Source organism: Nicotiana tabacum, chromosome 13, assembly GCF_000715075.1.
Source record: "Nicotiana tabacum cultivar K326 chromosome 13, ASM71507v2, whole genome shotgun sequence".
Taxonomy (NCBI): domain Eukaryota; kingdom Viridiplantae; phylum Streptophyta; class Magnoliopsida; order Solanales; family Solanaceae; genus Nicotiana; species Nicotiana tabacum.
In genome coordinates this window covers 122,928,180-122,946,812 of record NC_134092.1, presented here as the reverse complement: position 1 = coordinate 122,946,812, position 18,633 = coordinate 122,928,180, and the positions used below count along the sequence as shown (strand labels likewise).

The 18,633-nt window shown below is 36.5% G+C and overlaps 1 protein-coding gene across 1 annotated transcript; it reads right to left on the bottom strand.

Moving 5' to 3' along the window:
- Window positions 1-5,470: 5,470 nt before the first annotated feature.
- LOC107778381 (histone H2B.3) lies at window positions 5,471-6,163 on the bottom strand. Its single transcript, XM_016598632.2, has one exon. The coding sequence runs from the start codon at window positions 6,072-6,074 to the stop codon at window positions 5,634-5,636; it is 441 nt and encodes a 146-aa protein (XP_016454118.1). The 5' UTR covers window positions 6,075-6,163; the 3' UTR covers window positions 5,471-5,633.
- Between the last annotated feature and the right edge of the window lie 12,470 nt (window positions 6,164-18,633).

Here is an 18,633-nt window from a genome sequence, read left to right as displayed (position 1 = left end):
ATAAATAGTTGCTTCAATGCTTTTATGCATTATTATTGATTATAGTCATATTATTATTGCTAAATACTAATCCTTCCAGAAAGAAATGAGATTTTTTAGATTTTGATTTTAGACATGTCATAATATTTTGTGCGCGTAAAAGTATGTCATTAACACTAAAACAATAACTTTAAATTAAATATTTTTATATTTTACAAATGATCATTCTTTTCTTAACAAACTAAAAGGATAATAAAATTACATAAACTGAAATAGAGGAAATAATTTTTATTATTGAAGAAACAACAAAATTAAGGAAAATTATTTACCTGGAAGCTAGCTTCATACCAATCACCAATGAGAAGATGGAAATCACCTTCGGGCTCAGGAAATGGGGGTTGGACCACGACCCGATTGTTTACTTGAATTGGGCCGAATCCTCCACCAGCCTTTTCGAAATATAGGCTTGGGAAATAGAAGAAGCTTCCAATTTGGTCTTTCAATTGAAACTCATATGTCCAATTGGTACCGGGCTGGATCGCACAGTTGGTACCCGAAACTCCGTCTTGCCACGAGTTGTGCCTATGTTGGATTAGGGCTGTATTTTGTCCCGGGCCCGGGCCTTAGTGGGCCTAACGGGCCGGGCCTCGCGGTCCCGGGCTTCGTGGTCCCGGGCTCTGGCGGTCCCGGGCCTGGCGGTCCCGGTCTTCGTGGGCCTAATGGGTGGAACCGGCCCGTGACGGGCCTAAGCCCACATGGTCCTGTGCTTAACGGGCCGGGCTCGTGGGCTTCGCGGGCCTAGCGGGTTTTTTTTTTTTTTTTAAAGACAATTTCTTGTAGTATCATGGCTATATTAATATGTAGTATATATGTATATCTAATTATTAAAGTGCTTGACGAAAAAGAAAATAACAAAACAATAGTAAAACACTAAATTGTCATGCATAAATATCACTTCTTGATATTATATTGTATCTTATGTATATATATTCTCTTATATATTTTCTTTTAGTATATATATTGTATCTTATGTATATATTGTAGCTTATAAATATATTTTCTTGTAGTATATATATTGTATATTATGTATATATTGTAGCATAATATATTTTCTTGTAGTATATTATATTGTATCTTATGTATATATATTCTCTTATATATTTTCTTGTAGTATATATATTGTATATTATGTATATATTGTAGCATAATATATTTTCTTGTAGTATATATATTGTATCTTATGTATATATATTCTCTTATATATTTTCTTGTAGTATATATATTGTATATTATGTATATATTGTAGCTTATAAATATATTTTCTTGTAGTATATATATTGTATATTATGTATATATTGTAGCATAATATATTTGCTTGTAGTATATTATATTGTATCTTATGTATATATATTCTCTTATATATTTGCTTGTAGTATATTATATTGTATCTTATGTATATATATTCTCTTATATATTTTCTTGTAGTATATATATTGTATCTTATGTATATATTGTAGCTTATAAATATATTTTCTTGTAGTATATATATTGTATATTATGTATATATTGTAGCATAATATATTTTCTTGTAGTATATTATATTGTATCTTATGTATATATATTCTCTTATATATTTTCTTGTAGTATATATATTGTATATTATGTATATATTGTAGCATAATATATTTTCTTGTAGTATATTATATTGTATCTTATGTATATATATTCTCTTATATATTTTCTTGTAGTATATATATTGTATCTTATGTATATATTGTATCTTATAAATATATTTTCTTGTAGTATATATATTGTATATTATGTATATATTGTAGCATATAAATAATTCTAAGTATAGACAAAGAAATATTGCGAAAAGAAGCTCATGGGTAGAAGCAATAAATTTTATTACCAAAAAATGACATATCTTTCTTAGTCATCCTTCCCCCAATGGAATGAGCACAACAAGGTACTAATACCACCATTAGAAGGAAAAAAACTAAGGAAGATGTGCCAAAATACAAGTTACATATTATTCTATGTATTATCTCTAACAAATCTCATAAATCCTTCAAGGTTCGGAGGAGGTTGCGTTGGTGGTGGTGGAAAAGAAGCTTGTTCATCACCACTTCCGGGCGAAGCCGAATCCTCCGTAAGTTCCGCTATCATTTCTTCATAAGCTTCATCTATCGCCGGTTGTGCTTCTGCAATTCCAAAGTTTCTTCTTTCCGAGCGGATCCAATCTCTAAACAATACTGATTTTTCCAAGCTATCCCTCATAGACGCTCTATGATCACCTATTTGCAGTCTTGCTTGACTGAAAGCGCTCTCTGATGCAACAGTTGAAGCTTGAATTGATAAAATATCCCGAGCCATCCTTGCAAGAACAGGAAAATGTTTTTCCCTTGCCTTCCACCATTCCAAAAGATCAAAAGAGCCGTCTGGATTCTCCTTTTCAAGTCCCTGAGACAAATAAACTTGAAGCTCATTTAGATGTGAAGTTTCATCATAATTTTCACCTTGAGACCCCCTGAACTCCGTCCAAGATTTAAGAGCTTTTAAGCCCGCAACTCTTTTAGAGGATTGTGAGCTAGACGAAGTAGGGGTTGGAATAGTTGGCCTAGCATGCTCTAAGGCAAGTTGATAAGCATTATAAACTGTTTGAGCGTTAATCTTAATTGAAGCTTTTGCATCTGCAAGTGTCGCAATTTCCTCATTTGAAAGATCTAAAGCCTTATAAATATTTGAATACCAAAAATGAGGACCTCCCAATTTCATTGTAGGATTTAGCATTGCAGCAAGACCATAAATAGGAGGGATAGGAAAAAAATATTTTTTAAACTTTTGTTTCATTTCATTTATAGCAAGTTCATAAATATCCCCACCCTCACTAAATTCAACAAACAAATCAGATAGTGCTGCAATATAAACTAAACAGTTTGAAATAGTAGGATAATATTGCCCAGAAAATGCATTTGTTGCAATTTGAAAATGTTCTAAAAAATCTAAAAGAATTTTAACATTAGTCCAATCTTGAGTGGTAAGCATTTCATCATCATCTTCACCACCTACCCGAGAATTAAACGTTGCATTAATTGGGTTTCTATATTCATATGCTACTACTAAACTTTCGTACATACAATTCCATCTAGTCGGGCAAGGTTTAGGAACCTTTCTTTCTCTAAGGCCATATTCATCACATTTTTTAAAATACTCTCTAAGTCTACTTCTACGGTTTGAATAAAAAAGCCAATTAAGAGCCATTCTAACCTTTTCAATTTCTATGTTTAATATTCGCATACCATCACCGACAATTAAATGATAAATATGACAAATACATCTAACATGGAAAATATTAGTAAATGCAGGATTTAGTGTTGTTGTAAGCATGCCTATAGCACTGGTGTTACTAGAAGCATTATCCATTGAAATTGCCATTATTTTATCGCTAAAGCAAAAATATCTACAAATATCTGCAACAGTGTTAGCTATAAATTTACCTGTGTGACGCGAATTAATTATTCTATATGCAATTATGCGTTTTTGCATTATCCATTCTTCATCTATCCAATGACTTGTAACAGTTAGGTAATCACAATCATTACCACTTCTACCAATATCAGTAGTAATAGAAATCCGATTAGGTATATGAGTAAATAAATAACGCAAATATTGTTCATATTCATGTTTGAATTTATAAATATCACTCTTAACTGTTGCGCGAGGCCAACCTTTATAAGTAGGATTAAACACTCTTCTAATATAATGAACCCAATTAGGATTAGAAGCAAAAGTATAAGGTAAGCACATAACAGTAATCATCTTTGCTAATTCTTCACGATCTCTATTTGGATCGTAATATAAAATACCTCCAGTGACAGTGTTAATTCCTGGTTGAACTAGATTTGAACCTGTACTAGGGTTAATCGCAGAATCTACACTTGTCCCCTCTAGATGCGCTTTCATTTGAAAAAATCTAGCCTTATCTCTAGGGTGTGTTTTTATGTGCCTAGTCAAACTACCTGTGCCGCTACGGTCTCCTACATATTTATGCGACATTAATTTCCCACAAGTTTTACACTTAGCCTTATTTTTTCTCTTACTTGAGTAAAAAAATTCCAAACTAATGATGTTTCTAAGCGTTTAGCAGGTTCTCTATTAAAAGTAGGAGTTTCTACAGGTGGGTCGACCGGTGCATCACTTGGGTTATTAAGAGGACTAGTAGGTGTATCATCTAAATCCGGTGCTTGAGTTTCATCATCATCCTCATTTTCCTCATTATTTTCTAAGATGGTTTCATTAGGATAAAGAGCATTCATAATTTCATCATCTAATCTATCACCTGGTGCAACATTATGATAAAATTCACTATCGGTAAATTGAAAACAAGGGTGATCACTATCAAGAATTACGGAAGGAGGAGGACGTCTAGGTTGGCGACTACTTTCAACTTGCTTATCTTTTCTAGGTCGGGGAGCCGGGGGAAGGGTAGTTGGTTGGCCACTACTTTCACCGGTTTTATCTTTTCCTTTACCAAACATTTTTTTCAAAGTAAATGCCATATTAATTATAATTATGCAAACTAAACCACACAAAAATATATTATAAAAACGTAAGAGTTGAAACGAGTTTACCGGATTGCCGAACAACTTCTTGAAAATTGAAAATCGTTGAACACTTGAAAACTTCAATTCAACAACTTCACAATTTTTCACGAAATTTCAACAATAAATTAAGTAATTGTAGTAGAGAGATTGAGAGAGATTGAGAGATATTGAGAGATATTGATGAATTGGTGAATAAAAATGAAAGAATGAGGGGGTATTTATAGTTGAGAAATGGGGAAAAGTGTAATTATATAAAGTTTGGGGTTAAAATAAAGTTTGGGGGCCAAATGGCCATTTTTTTAACTTAAAAAACGGTCATATTTTCAGCCCAAACGGCTAGATTTTAAATATGGCCGTTTGATTTTTTTTTTTTTTTTTTTTTTTTTTTTAAAATAGCCGTTGGGCCCGCCAGGCCCGCCAGGACCGGCCCAGGCCCGCCTGCCGGTCCCGGGCCAAACGGTCCCGGGCTCGTGGGCTCAACCATGGAGACCAGCCCGTGACGGGCTCAGAGGCCCACCAAGACCGGCCCACCCAGGACCGGCCCACCAGGCCCACCAGGCCCGTTAGGACCGCGGGCCCGGTCCGGTCCGGTTCAGGCCCGGCCCACCGAGCAGCATTAGATTCAGATAACACTGCAAATAAAGACAAATTTGTCGATTTCCCCTTGAGGCCAAGGATAAGGTCAAGAGGAAACCAAATAGGCGCATTTTAGCAGATAGGAAGTAAACTTTCTAACTTATACCAACCAGGTGACAACAGTATTTAAGTCGGGACGAAAATGTCATAGTACAGATTTTGGACTATTCTACCTCATGACGTAACAAAAGCACATTGTATCTTCAGCTCGCTAAAACACGCCACCAAAATTCTCAAAATCACAAAAATTTCACAAAAACTGATAAATTTCATAGATGATTAGCTGTCCATTACACAACAAAAGCCATACAAATCAAAGGAAGCTAAATACTAATTAACTAAAGCAACTATTTTTACACCTAACACAAACCCTAAAGACAGTAAATTTAAAACATTTAACCCTAAAATTCTTCAAGAGCTAGTGAATTTGGTAACAGCCTTAGTGCCTTCAGAGACGGCATGTTTAGCCAATTCACCAGGAAGTACAAGTCTCACAGCAGTCTGAATCTCCCGAGAAGTGATAGTGGGCTTCTTGTTGTACCTAGCAAGTCTAGAAGATTCCTGAGCAAGCTTCTCGAAGATATCATTAATGAAACTGTTCATGATACCCATGGCTTTGCTTGAAATACCGATATCGGGGTGAACTTGTTTCAGAACCTTGAAGATGTAGATCTTGTAAGTCTCAACTGACTTCTTTGCCCTCTTCTTCTTCTTGTCTCCGGCAGCACCGGCGTCCTTCGGGAGCTTCTTTCCGGCCTTGGGCTTCTTCTCTGATGGTGCTTTCTCGGCGACCGGGGTTTTCTCGGCGGCCGGTTTCTTCTCGGCGGGTTTCTTCTCTGCCTTTGGTGCCATTTTTTGAGGAGAGAAAAGGGATTTTAGGTTAAGAGAAGGTTTGGAGTGATTGCGAGGAGATGTGAATACGATTGATGAAGAGATTGGGAATTGAGGGTTTGTTTATATAATGTTCTGCAAAGAGTTCTGATTGGTTACATTTGAGTGACGCAGATCGTGGTATTGACCGTTGATCTTTGTTTTTAATCAACGGCGGAGAGGGGTTTGGTGAGTTGAGGGGAAATGTCTTTTTGTTTTGGGATTTGAAATTGAAATCCGTCAACTTTCATTAAGGCGGTAGCTGAAAAAGTGAAATCCCGAATCCCGCCTGATAAAAATTCATGTGCGAAATGTGGAAGTCTCTTTTTAACTTAAAAGGGATAAGGATAATAATGTTGCCATAAAATAGGAGTTTATTTTCGTTTGATTTGGATTGGATTTTTTTTCATTATTTTAGTTTTTTTAATCTTAATTTATATGACTTTTTTTTTATCTGTTGTCAAGAAAATAATATCTTTGAAAATTAATTAGTTTTGGCATCCTCATTTTTTACCTTCATGGCATGATTATTTTTTACCTAATTTATATGACTTTTTGAGATCATCACATCACTCATTTGAATTAAAAAAAACGTGGAACCCTCACCACCATTGTCTAAAATGATTATTTTGATATTTTGTATGTAATTGGCTTAGATGTTAAAAGTCTTTTTAATCTATTAAATTATGCGCTCAATCAAATACTTTGAGATAAAATAGGATATAGTAGTGTTAAAATCATACTTACATTTATTGTGGGATAACAATCGTGAGGCTAGCTAATTTTGGGATACAATAATCAAACGATAAAGATGTCGTCTCCAAAAATCTTTTTTTCTAAAGCATTTAAGAATGCAGAATATTGATAATAAATTTATCCAAATTAACTAGTGTAAACCTAGACATAAATTTTTTGTTATGCCTAAGAATCTACTAAAAAAATATTTAGTAAAATACAAATCTCGTATTATAATCATAGTATAACTTGTTCGCATAACCAACAAGACAACAATCCCTTTAGAATGTTATTTTCAAAAAACTAGTCTCTCCGGTTGTCACGATCCAATTTCACCTATAGGTCGTGATGGCGCCGGCTAGACAAGTCAACTTAATAAATTAAGCATACAATGACAAAATTTAAAATCAAGAGAAATAATAAAACCCAAATTCTACCAACATGTGTGCCAAGACCTGGTGTCACAAGTGTATGAGCACCTAGTAGATTATACAAAATCTCAAATACTGTCTGAAATAAAATATACAGAATGAAAAATACAAGGAAAGACACTAGTAACTACAGAACGGCTCAGAAAGACATATCACCACTATGCCCCTGGATAGCATGGGTGTAAGAAGATAGATCCCCCACTAGTACTTGCCTCAGGTCCTGCAGAAAAAGTGCAGCAAGTGTAGTATCAGTACGTAAACAACGTGTACCCACTAAGTATCAAGCCTAATCTCGAAGTGGTAGAGACGGGATGCCGACTTTGACACTCACTATGAGTCAATAATAATAATGAAAATACAACTAAGATATTTAAATCAGCATGATTTACAGAATTTAAAATAATTTATTTAATCAATGGAAATATTCAAATTCCTTCAAATGCAACAACCCTCAGTATATTAATTAAATTCCTCCAGTTCAAATAATTTCTAATTTATCAATTAGATATCATTTACAGGAACAACAATTAACTCTTTAACAAGCAAGAATAATAATTCATTAAATTCCAAGAATTTTTCAATTTATCAATTAGTTTCGCAAGCTGAAATAACTATTAAAGTATCGTGTAATTATTATTATTAAGCACGATTTCTGCCGAGGACGTACGGCTTGATCCAGAGTATCGTGTACATTGCCGAGAGACGTGTGGCGCGATCCATATATGCATCTATCCCGCTGAGGCGTTCGTCCCGCTCCACAAGAAAGGAGGACATTTTCTTATGTGCCTCCGGAAGGAGAGTATATTTATTATAAGATAAATTCAGGTGGAAGAAAAATTTCTTTAATCTATTAATTAATTTAACCAGAACATCAAGCATATGAGGTTTTCATCCTTTAATATCTTTATCTAACAATTCACAATATATTCATATATAGCAATTAATATTAATTAAACAAAGAATACAGTTTACACAAGTAATTCATGCTTTGAGTCCTAAACTACCCGGACTTTATCATTAATAGTAGCTACGCATGGACTCTCATCACCTCGTGCGTACGTAGCCCCCGCAATTAGCAACAAGATTAGACAAGAGACTTACCTTGTCTCAAAGTCAACTTTCCGATTATTGCGTCGCGTAAAATTTTTGATTCATTGTCGAAAAATTCGAAACTATCCAAAAAGTTATATAAAATAATTAATATATGTTCAATAATTCGAAATCTATCTATTAAATAAATTACTCTATCCAAAATGGTAAAAATTTTAAAATTCACCCCGGGCCCACGTGCCTGGATTCTGGAAATTTTTGGATGAAAACGTTACCCATAATCTCGAGAACTCAAATATATAATTTCTATCCAATTCCATAACTATTTCCGTGGTTAAAATTTCTTTTTTATAAAAATCTAGATTTTTCACCTAAATCCTTGATTTCTAAGATTTACTAGTTACAATCTGCCTATAATCTATGTATTTAACTCAAGGAGTGTGGAATTAACTAACCTTTCAATTGCTAGTTGAAAAGCCCTTCTCAAAAGCTCTGAAATCGCCCGGAAATGGAGGAAAAAATGGGCTCAAAATGTCTGAGCCCCGACTTTTTAACCATTCTGCCCAGACAGATTTTTCGCACCTATGACTTTCGCACCTGCGGAAAAGCCTCGCAGGTGCGCATTTTCCTTTTTTTCCTGGTTTCGCACATGCGGAAGAAATGCTCGCTTCTGCGCAATCGCGGTTGCGCCCATCCCTTCGCATCTGCGCATTTTTCCGCTTCTGCGCACAAGGCCATCGCACATGCACGTCCGTAGGTGCGACAAATGCTTCGCATCTGCGATGGCTGGGCAGGCTTCTCTCGTTCGCACCTACGGCTGTCCAAGTACAGGTGCGATTATGACAGTAGCTGGGAGCTTCAATTCTTGCTCAATTTTTCAAAATTGGTCCAAGCCTCGTCCGGTTAACACTCGGGATCCCCGGGGCTCCGCCCGAACATACCAACGGGTTCGAAATCATAAAACGGACTCGCTCAAACTCTCGAAACGCATAAACAACATCAAATCTAAGAACCATACCCTAAACCAAATTGATTCATACTTAAGAATTTCAAGTTCTTCAATTTACTTTCAATGCGCCGAAATATACTTAAACTACTCGGAATGACACGAATTTTTGCGTACAAGTCTTAAATCACTATACAGAACTTTTCTCAAACTCGGAATTCCAAACGGACTTCAATTACTCAAAATCTTACTCCAAACCAAATTTAAAGAAGTTTAAACCTTCAAATAGTTGATTTTTACTATTAAGCGTCAAAACGCTCTCGGGTTATCCAAAACCCGATTCGCACATAGTCCCAAGTCCAAAATCATCATACGAACCTATTGGAACCGCCAAATCCTGATTCCGGGGTCGTTTTCTCAAAATATTGACCGAAGTCAAACTTGGCCTTTTAAGGATAACTTAAGGAACCAAGTGTTCCGATTTTAACCCAAACGCTTCCAAATTCCGAACCAACCATTCCCGCAAGTCAAAAATCATTAAAAGCACATACGAAAAATTTTATTTTTAGAGAACAGGGTTCTAAAAGTTAAAATGACCGGTTAGGTCATTACACCAGCGATAAGTAGGGGTGTTCATAAAAATCCGAAAAGCCGAACCAAACCGAAAACCGAACCAAACTGACCAAAAAATGATACTTTTAAGGTTTGGTTTGGTTTGGTTTTGATTTTGAATTTTAAAAACCGATCAAATTTGGTTTGGTTTTGATTTTAATTAAAAAAAAAAATGAACCAAACCGACTATAAAAATAGCTATTATACACACACACACACACACACACACACACACACACACACACACACATATATATATATATATATATATATATATATATATATATATATATATATATATATATATATATAAAGTTTCTAAAATTTTATGGTACATATTAGTCGTTTATATTTTTAGTCTAGTTTTTTGCTATTATAATAATCTAATTCTTTGCCTTTACATTCTAGTTTGATTGGTAGTTTTCTTTTGCTAAGTACAAGAATTTATTTCATGTTAAAGATAATCGATTTTTTATTGAGTACTTAAATTATTTATCACTATTTGATTCAATTATCATCAATATATCTTGTTAAATGATAGTTTCTCAAAGAGCAATTGATTTGATAGTGTTACGTTGGAAATGTAGTCTCCGAAATATGCGTTTGGTAGTGTATGTCTCATATTTAAGAAAAGAACCCGATAAATAACCGAAAAAATTGAAAAACCGACAAAACTGAATCGATAAAAACCGACTTAATTGGTTTGGTTTTGTTCCAATATATGAAAAATCGACTTACTTGGTTTGATTTCTTTTTAGGGAAAAACCCGACCCAAACCGAACCATGAACACCCCAAGCGATGAGTAAATAGGACCGTCTAATTTGTTTTCTAGAACATTAAGTAAAAAAAAATTGCCGCATAAAATACTATTTCCCTTTGCAGTTCGATAATAAACTAAAGAAATTACTAAATAAACTACAATTCTAATTCTACATACTCCTAAAGTTTTCGCCAGGTAATTTATTTTTTTCTTTGTATGCCGCTTGTAAATTTCAAAGGATATGAACTTATAAATGAAAAATGCAATATGTAATTCATATTCTAAAATTCTTAATCCAAAATAAATCTTAAATTTTATATGTTATAGCTAAATAACGTATCCTATTTATTATAAACCAAAATACTTTAAAAATATTAGACAAAATACATAAGTTCCCTTAAATTTGTCCGAAAATCTAAATTGCACGCTGTAACTAAACGGATACTTATATACCCCTTATTCTTGTTCGAAGTAAATTTATCACCCCCTTCCACGTATATAACCAGTTGCATGGCAAGAAGTATTTTGCACTCTCCCTATAATTTTGCCACGTCAGATATTATTTAATTTTATTTGTTTTCACTCTTTTTTCTTTTCTTTTTAATTCCCTTTCTCTTCTTTCTTTCACTATTATTTCTTTTCATATCCCTTCCCCAAGTCCCATCGGCCATCGCCGACGTAGCTGCCACCATTCAAACCAACCAAATTGATTCAAAAGTTTTAGTATCTAACTTGATGGAAACACAAGGTGGCTAAAAATGGCAGGTAAAACTCATTCGGTGGCGGCTAAATCGAAAATGGTGTTTAGCAAAGAATGGTGGCGGAAAATTACAGTAACCTCTGCCATAACAAAAAAGCAAAGAAAGAAAAATTAGGCGAAAGTACTGTTTTTCTATAATTACACAATCTCAAAAATGATAATCACCTTCATAATAGATGATAGCAAACGATGAAAAAATAAAAATAAATAATAGCAAACCCATAATACCAAGTTCAAAGTGTACAGAAAATTTCACCTTAAAGAGTAGAAATTCATGAAGAAGTATGCACTGCAGTCATCTCAATTAAAGAATGAGAAAATAATCAAATTGAATTCGCGACAGAAGAAAATTTACAAAAAAAAAAAAAAAAAACTGGAAGAAGAAGAGGAAATAGAACAAAAACAGCAAAAAAATTCCTTTTTCCGATGACGTTTGATTTTTCCGGCAAACACCTTGTTATGGCTTATCATAATTCCATTCCACGAAGTTTGATTTTTCCGGCAAACAAGCATTACTTTAACTTAGACTAAATTGATTTGAGTAGAAAAGATTAAATTTGGTATGGAGATTAAAAAAGGGTGTTTGTGATGAAGGAGAGAGAGGAGGACGTGAAGAAGAAGAAGGGGAGGGGAAATTATGTGTTATTTCCGGTCCAACGCGCCTACCTTTTTTATATAATTATTTTGTTTGCCACGTCAGCATATGGGGTGATATTAAATTTACTTCGAACAAGAATAGGGGTAAATAACTATCCATTTAATTACAGTGTGCAATTCAGTTTTTCGGATAAGTTTAGGATGGAACTTATGTATTTTGCCAAAATATTATTATTTATAGCCACTATTTATATTTTATAACAAAATATAAATATATACAATTGATCCCTCAACTTTTCCCTCAACTCTCTCTCTTCTCCCTTAATTCTCTCTCCCTTTTTCCTCTCTCTTCGCCAAGGCCGCCGTCTTCTCCGGCAACTTACCTCCATGGCCAGATTTGTTCAGATTTTCGGCGACTCTGCTTAAGATTTTCTTCTTCTCCAGCGACCTTGCTTCAGATTTTCAAAAGCTCAATCCGTAGCCATGGCCAAATCTGTTCTCCTACTCCCTCTTCGCTTCCACCATTGGGAGTCTGCCATCTCCACCGCGCATCTGACTCTTACCTCAACGGAGAGAATAGATCTGAAATTTTCCGACACAGATGAATTTATATCTAGCTTTAGTAGCTCGGTGAAGAGAATATATCTGAAACTTTTCGATATGGATCCATAGTTATTGAGTACTGTTAAGTAGTTAGTCATGTATAGTGTCCCACATCGAAAGTAGATACCTATTATTATGTATCATTGTATATAAATAGGGCGTTGTACAACACTTTAGATAATCAATAATATTTTCTCTCGTACTTTCTCACATGGTATCATAGCAGGACCCGTCTCGATTTTATGATGTTGCCCTCCTTCCCCTCCCATAATTGTCCACACTCCAGATGTCCAGTCCTCGGCGTTAAAGGGGGCATTGAGTCCCACATTGATAATGAAGGGGATGAGTGGTCTCCTTATATGGCCTTGGGTAATCCTCACTTCATAAGCTAGCTTTTGGGTTGAGTTAGGCCCAAGGTCCATTTTATCATGGTATCAGAGCGTTAGTGAGAAATTTATCGATAAGCATCATTCCAGCGACTTACGGAAAAAAAGACCTCGTCGTAGTGTAATTTTCTGGCGACTTAGGAGGTTGTCCGTAACAAAATTCTTTTTCCTAGGTGTTATGCAAAATCCAACACCACCACAAGGTCCCTAAAACAGAGGCGACCAAACCCCAGAAAAAATTCTCCGAAAAAGGCCCTTCTATGCGCTCTCATGCGCCAGTCATGGAAGAGTTTCCGGCTGCGCGTATGTCCCACGCGCCGGCACGTGTACCTATTTCCGGTCATTTTTTGGCCGACCTTCTTCAAGACAGCCTGATCGCGAGGCTTTTCCGAGCCTACCCATAAAGGTTACATCAGATCCTGACGATTTTTTAATTTTTCGGTGAGCTACAGTGTTTTTCGATGAATAGTAACAGTGGAAGTGAACAATAGTTTCTCTTACACTTTGGGAGTTAGCTAGGCCTCACGGAGGTTGTTAGAATTTTGGTCGTAACAAAATGAGAACCGATACTTTGAATGGTTGGATGGTTTCTTTAGCGGATTATATTGAGTTCCTTCAATACAAAGTATATAAGCAGACATCTTCTGAGATAGCTTTTGTTGTTCAAACAGGTAATAGCGTGACTTGTGTCTCCCATTCTTCATCCTCTAAGTCTTTGGTCATTGATTCAGGTGCATCGGATCATATTTTTAGTAACAAATCTCTTTTTACTACAGTTTCGTATTCTAAATCTCTTTCAACAGTCACAATAGCCAATGAGTCTCAAACCATGGCAACTGCAATAGGTCAAGCAAGCTCACTTCCTTCCTTAGCTTTAGATTTAGTTCTTTATGTTCCTAGAGTCTTTTTAATCTCATAGTCGTTAGTCGCTTAGCCAATTCACTTAAATGCACTATTTTTATTTATTGATGACCTTGTATTTATACAAGAACGTAGTACGGGGCGGATTATTAGTACCGGGAGTGAATCAAATGGACGTTATTACCTTATCATTGTTAAATCACACGGACTCACATCTTATTTTCCTTCAACAATTTGTCAGGTTACTGATTCACCATATTTATTACATAAACAGTTGGGACATCCCAGTTTGTCAAAACTTCAGAAAATGGTACATGATTTATCTCACTTGTCCACTCTAGAGTGTGAGTCATGTCAGCTAGGTAAGCATACCCCGCTCCCATTTCCCTCGGCGTCTTGATAATCGAGCAGAGTCACATTTTACTTTAGTCCATTCATATGTTTGGGGTCCTAGTCGGGTCAATTCTACCTTGAGATTTCGCTACTTTATCAATTTCATTGATGATTATTCCAGGTGCACTTGGATATTTTTGATAAAAAATCAATCTGAGTTGTTTTCTATTTTTCATACCTTCCACGCTGAAATTCAAAATCAATTTGGGGTTTCTATCCGCACATTTCGTAGTGATAACGTCCTGAAGTATTTATCTTCCTCATTTCAACAGTTTATGAACTCTCATGAGATTATTCATCAAACATCTTGTCCGTACACATCTCAACAAAATGAGGTAACTGAAAGAAAGAATAGACATCTTGTTAAAACTGCTCATTCTCTGCTCATACAATCTCATATTCCGTTGCATTTTGGGGGGGATGCAATTCTTACATCTTGCTATATTATTAATCGTATGCCATCTTCCGCTATCCAGAATCGAATTCCATTATCTGCTATGTTTTCCCACTTACCTTTGTTCTCTCTTTCACCCCGTGTTTTTGGAAGCACGTGTTTTGTTTATAACCTTACTCTAAGAAAAGATAAGTTAGCTCCTCGTGCTCTTAAATGCGTATTTCTGGGTTACTCGAGAACGCAAAAGGGGTATCAATGTTATTCTCCTGACCTCCAGCGGTACCTTATGTCTGTTGATGTTACCTTCTTTGAAACCCAATCATACTTCACAGGTCCATGTAATCAATTAGATATTTATGAGGTGCTACCGATTTTATCTTTTGGAGATTCAGTCACTATCTCCTATTTATCTTCCTCTACAACTCCAGCTCCACCACCTACAACTCCAGTTGCAGCTCCACCACCTATAGCTCCACTTCCACCACTAATCTAGTCCAACCTTCTGCAGCTCTTCACTCTTGACTTATCATCGTCGTCCATGTCCAGCATCAGGCCCAGGTGATTCACGTCCTGCATCAAATTCTGTGCCTACTGCGGACTTGTCTCCTCTTAGTCAACCAATTGTACTCCACAAAAGTGTACGATCCACACTTAATCCTAATCCCCATTATGTCGGTTTAAGTTATCATTGTCTGTCATCACCTCATTATGCGTTTATATCATCTTTGTCCATTATTTATATCCCTAAGTCTACAAGTGAGGCACTATCTCATCCAGGATGGCTATAGGCTATGATTGACGAGATATCTGCTTTACATGCGAGTGGCACTTGGGAGCTTGTTCCTCTTCCTTCAGGTAAGCCTATTGTTGGTTGTCGTTGGGTTTATGCAGTCAAAGCCGGCCCGGATGGCCAGGTTGATCGACTTAAGGCTCGTCTTGTTGCAAAAGAATACACTCAGATTCTTGGACTTTATTATAGTGATACTTTCTCTCTTGTGGATAAAGTAGCATTTGTTCATCTCTTTTTGTGTGTAGTTGTTGTACGTCATTGGCCTCTTTATCAGTTAGACATTAAGAATGTTTTTCTCCACAGTGATCTTGAGGAAGAAGTTTATATGGAGCAACCATCTAGTTTTGTTGTTCATGGGGAGTCTAGTGGTCTTGTATGCCGATTGCGCAGGTCACTATATGGTTTGAAATAGTTCTCTCGAGCTTGGTTTGGTAAGTTCAACACAATTATTCAGGAGTTTGGCATGACTCGTAGTGAAGCTGGTCACTTTGTGCTTTATCGGCATTCTCCTCCTAATTTATGTATTTATCTAGTGGTTTATACTGATGATATTGTTATTACTGGCAATGATCGGGATGATATTAATAATCTGAAGCAACACCTCTTTCAACACTTCCAGACAAAGGATCTGGGCAGATTGAAGTATTTTCTAGGTATTGAGGTCGCCCAATCTCGCTCATGTATTGTTATTTCACAGCAAAAGTATGCCTTAGACATTCTTGAGGAGACTGGAATGGTGGGCTACAGACCTGTTGACACTCCTATGGATCCGAATGCTAAGCTTCTGCCAGAACAAGGGGAACTTCTTAGAGATCCTACGAGATATATGAGGTTGGCTGGTAAATTGAATTACCTCACAGTGACTAGGCCTGATATTTCTTTTACGGTGAGTATTGTAAGTCAGTTTATGGATTCTCCTTGGTAGTCACTGAGATGCAATTGTTCGCATTCTTTGGTATATAAAGTCAGCTCCAAGCAAAGGATTACTATTCGAGGATCGAGGCGACGAGTAGGTTGTTGGATACACAGATGCTGATTGGGCAGGATCACCTTCTGATAGACGTTCTACGTCTGGATATTGTGTTCTAGTAGGAGGTAATTTGGTCTCTTGGAAGAGCAAAAAATGAAATATAGTTGCTCGATCTAGCGCCGAAACAGAATATCGGGTTACTGCTATGGCAACGTGTGAGCTAGTTTGGGTCAATCTCACATCCCAAAATCTCATATGTCGTGATGACGCCTATCTCAATACTAGGCAAGCCGACAATCTCAATAAACCACCATATATTTTTAGTTTAAAAACATAATATTTAAATTCAGCGGAAGAAATCTCACAACTACATATATAAACACTCCCAAAACCCAGTGTCACTGAGTACATGAACATCTAAAATGAATACAAAGTCTGATTGACAAAACACTGTCTGAAAGTATAGACTAGTACAATAACTGAAAGAAAGGGAGTCAAGGTGAGCGGACTCCACACAACTACCTTGATAGTCGCCAACTGATAACACTTTGAGATCTAACGGTCGCCGTATCTGAAATCACATGGATCTTCACACGAGGTGCATAGTGTAGTATGAGTACAACTAACTCAATAAGTAACATGACTAACCTTTGAGCTGAAAGTAGTGACAAGCTCCGTAGGTACAGTCCAGTATAAATAATAACAATACAAAAATGTAGGCATGCTTTCAAGTTCAACAATTGCTTTCAGTACAAATAAAACAGATCAATTCTGAACAATACGAGGAATATGACATCTCTGTATCTACATGCCAATGTACATACTGTATGTGATGCACCTTAGTGAAAACTCTGTGTACTCACAATCTAAAATACTCAATCACTCAGTACTGTATATGACTAATCCAGCCTAGGGAAGATCCATCCCAAATATATATATGTATATCCATCAACTAATAGTCAGTCAATCAGTACTGTATAAGGCCAATCCAGCCCAGGAAGGTCCATCCCAAATATATATGTATATCCATCAACTGACAGTCAGTCACTCAGTATTGTATTAGGCCAATCCAGCCCAGGGAAGATCCATCCCAAATATGTATGTATATCCATCAACTGATAGTCAGTCACTCAGTACTGTATAAGACCAATCCAACCCAGGGGAAGATCCATCCCCAAATATCAATGATTCGGACAAAATCCATGTTCAGGGAAAATCCATCCCTCAATATAAATGCTTTGGGAAAGATCCATGCCCAGGGAAGATCCATCCCTCAATATAAATGCTTCGGGTAAGATCCTTGCCCAGGGAAGATCCATCCCTCAATATATATCAAGCGCGCTCACTAGTGGTGTGTGCAGACTACGGATGGGCTCCTTCAGCCCAAGCGCTATAAATAAACCGCGTTCACTGGGGGTGTATGCAGACTCTAGAGGGGCTCCTTCAACCCAAGCGCTATATAAAGCCAAGCGGAAGAAATGTAGGTATGCGTTCAAGTTCAACAGTTGCTCTCGGTACAAATAAAATAGATCAGTTCTGAACAATATGAGGAATATGACATCTTTGTATCTACATGCCAATGTACACACTGTATGTGATGCACCTTAGTGAAAACTCTGTGTACTCATAATCTAAAATACTCAATCACTCAGTACCGTATATGGCCAATCCAGCCCAGGGAAGATCCATCCCGGCGAAGATCCATCATAAATATATATATATGTATATCCATCAACTAACAGTCAGTCACTCAGTACTGTATAGGGCCAATCCAGCCCAGGGAAGATCAATCCCAAATATATATGTATATCCATCAACTGATAGTCAATCACTCAGTATTGTATAAGGCCAATCCAGCCCAGGGAAGATCCATCCCAAATATACATGTATATCCATCAATTGACAGTCAGTCACTCAGTACTGTATAAGGCCAATCCAGCCCAGGGGAAGATCCATCCCCAAATATCAATGATTCAGACAAGATCCATGTCCAAGGAAAATCCATCCCTTAATATAAATGCTTCGGGCAAGATCCATGCCCAGGGAAGATCCATCCCTCAATATAAATACTTCGGGCAAGATCCATGCCCAGGGAGGATCTATCCCTCAATATAAATGCTTCGAGCAAGATCCATACCGAGGGAAGATCCATCCTTCAATATATATCAACCACGTTCACTGGGGGTGTGTGCAGAATCCGGAGGGGCTCCTTCAGCCCAAGCGCTATAAATCAACCGCGCTCACTAGGGGTG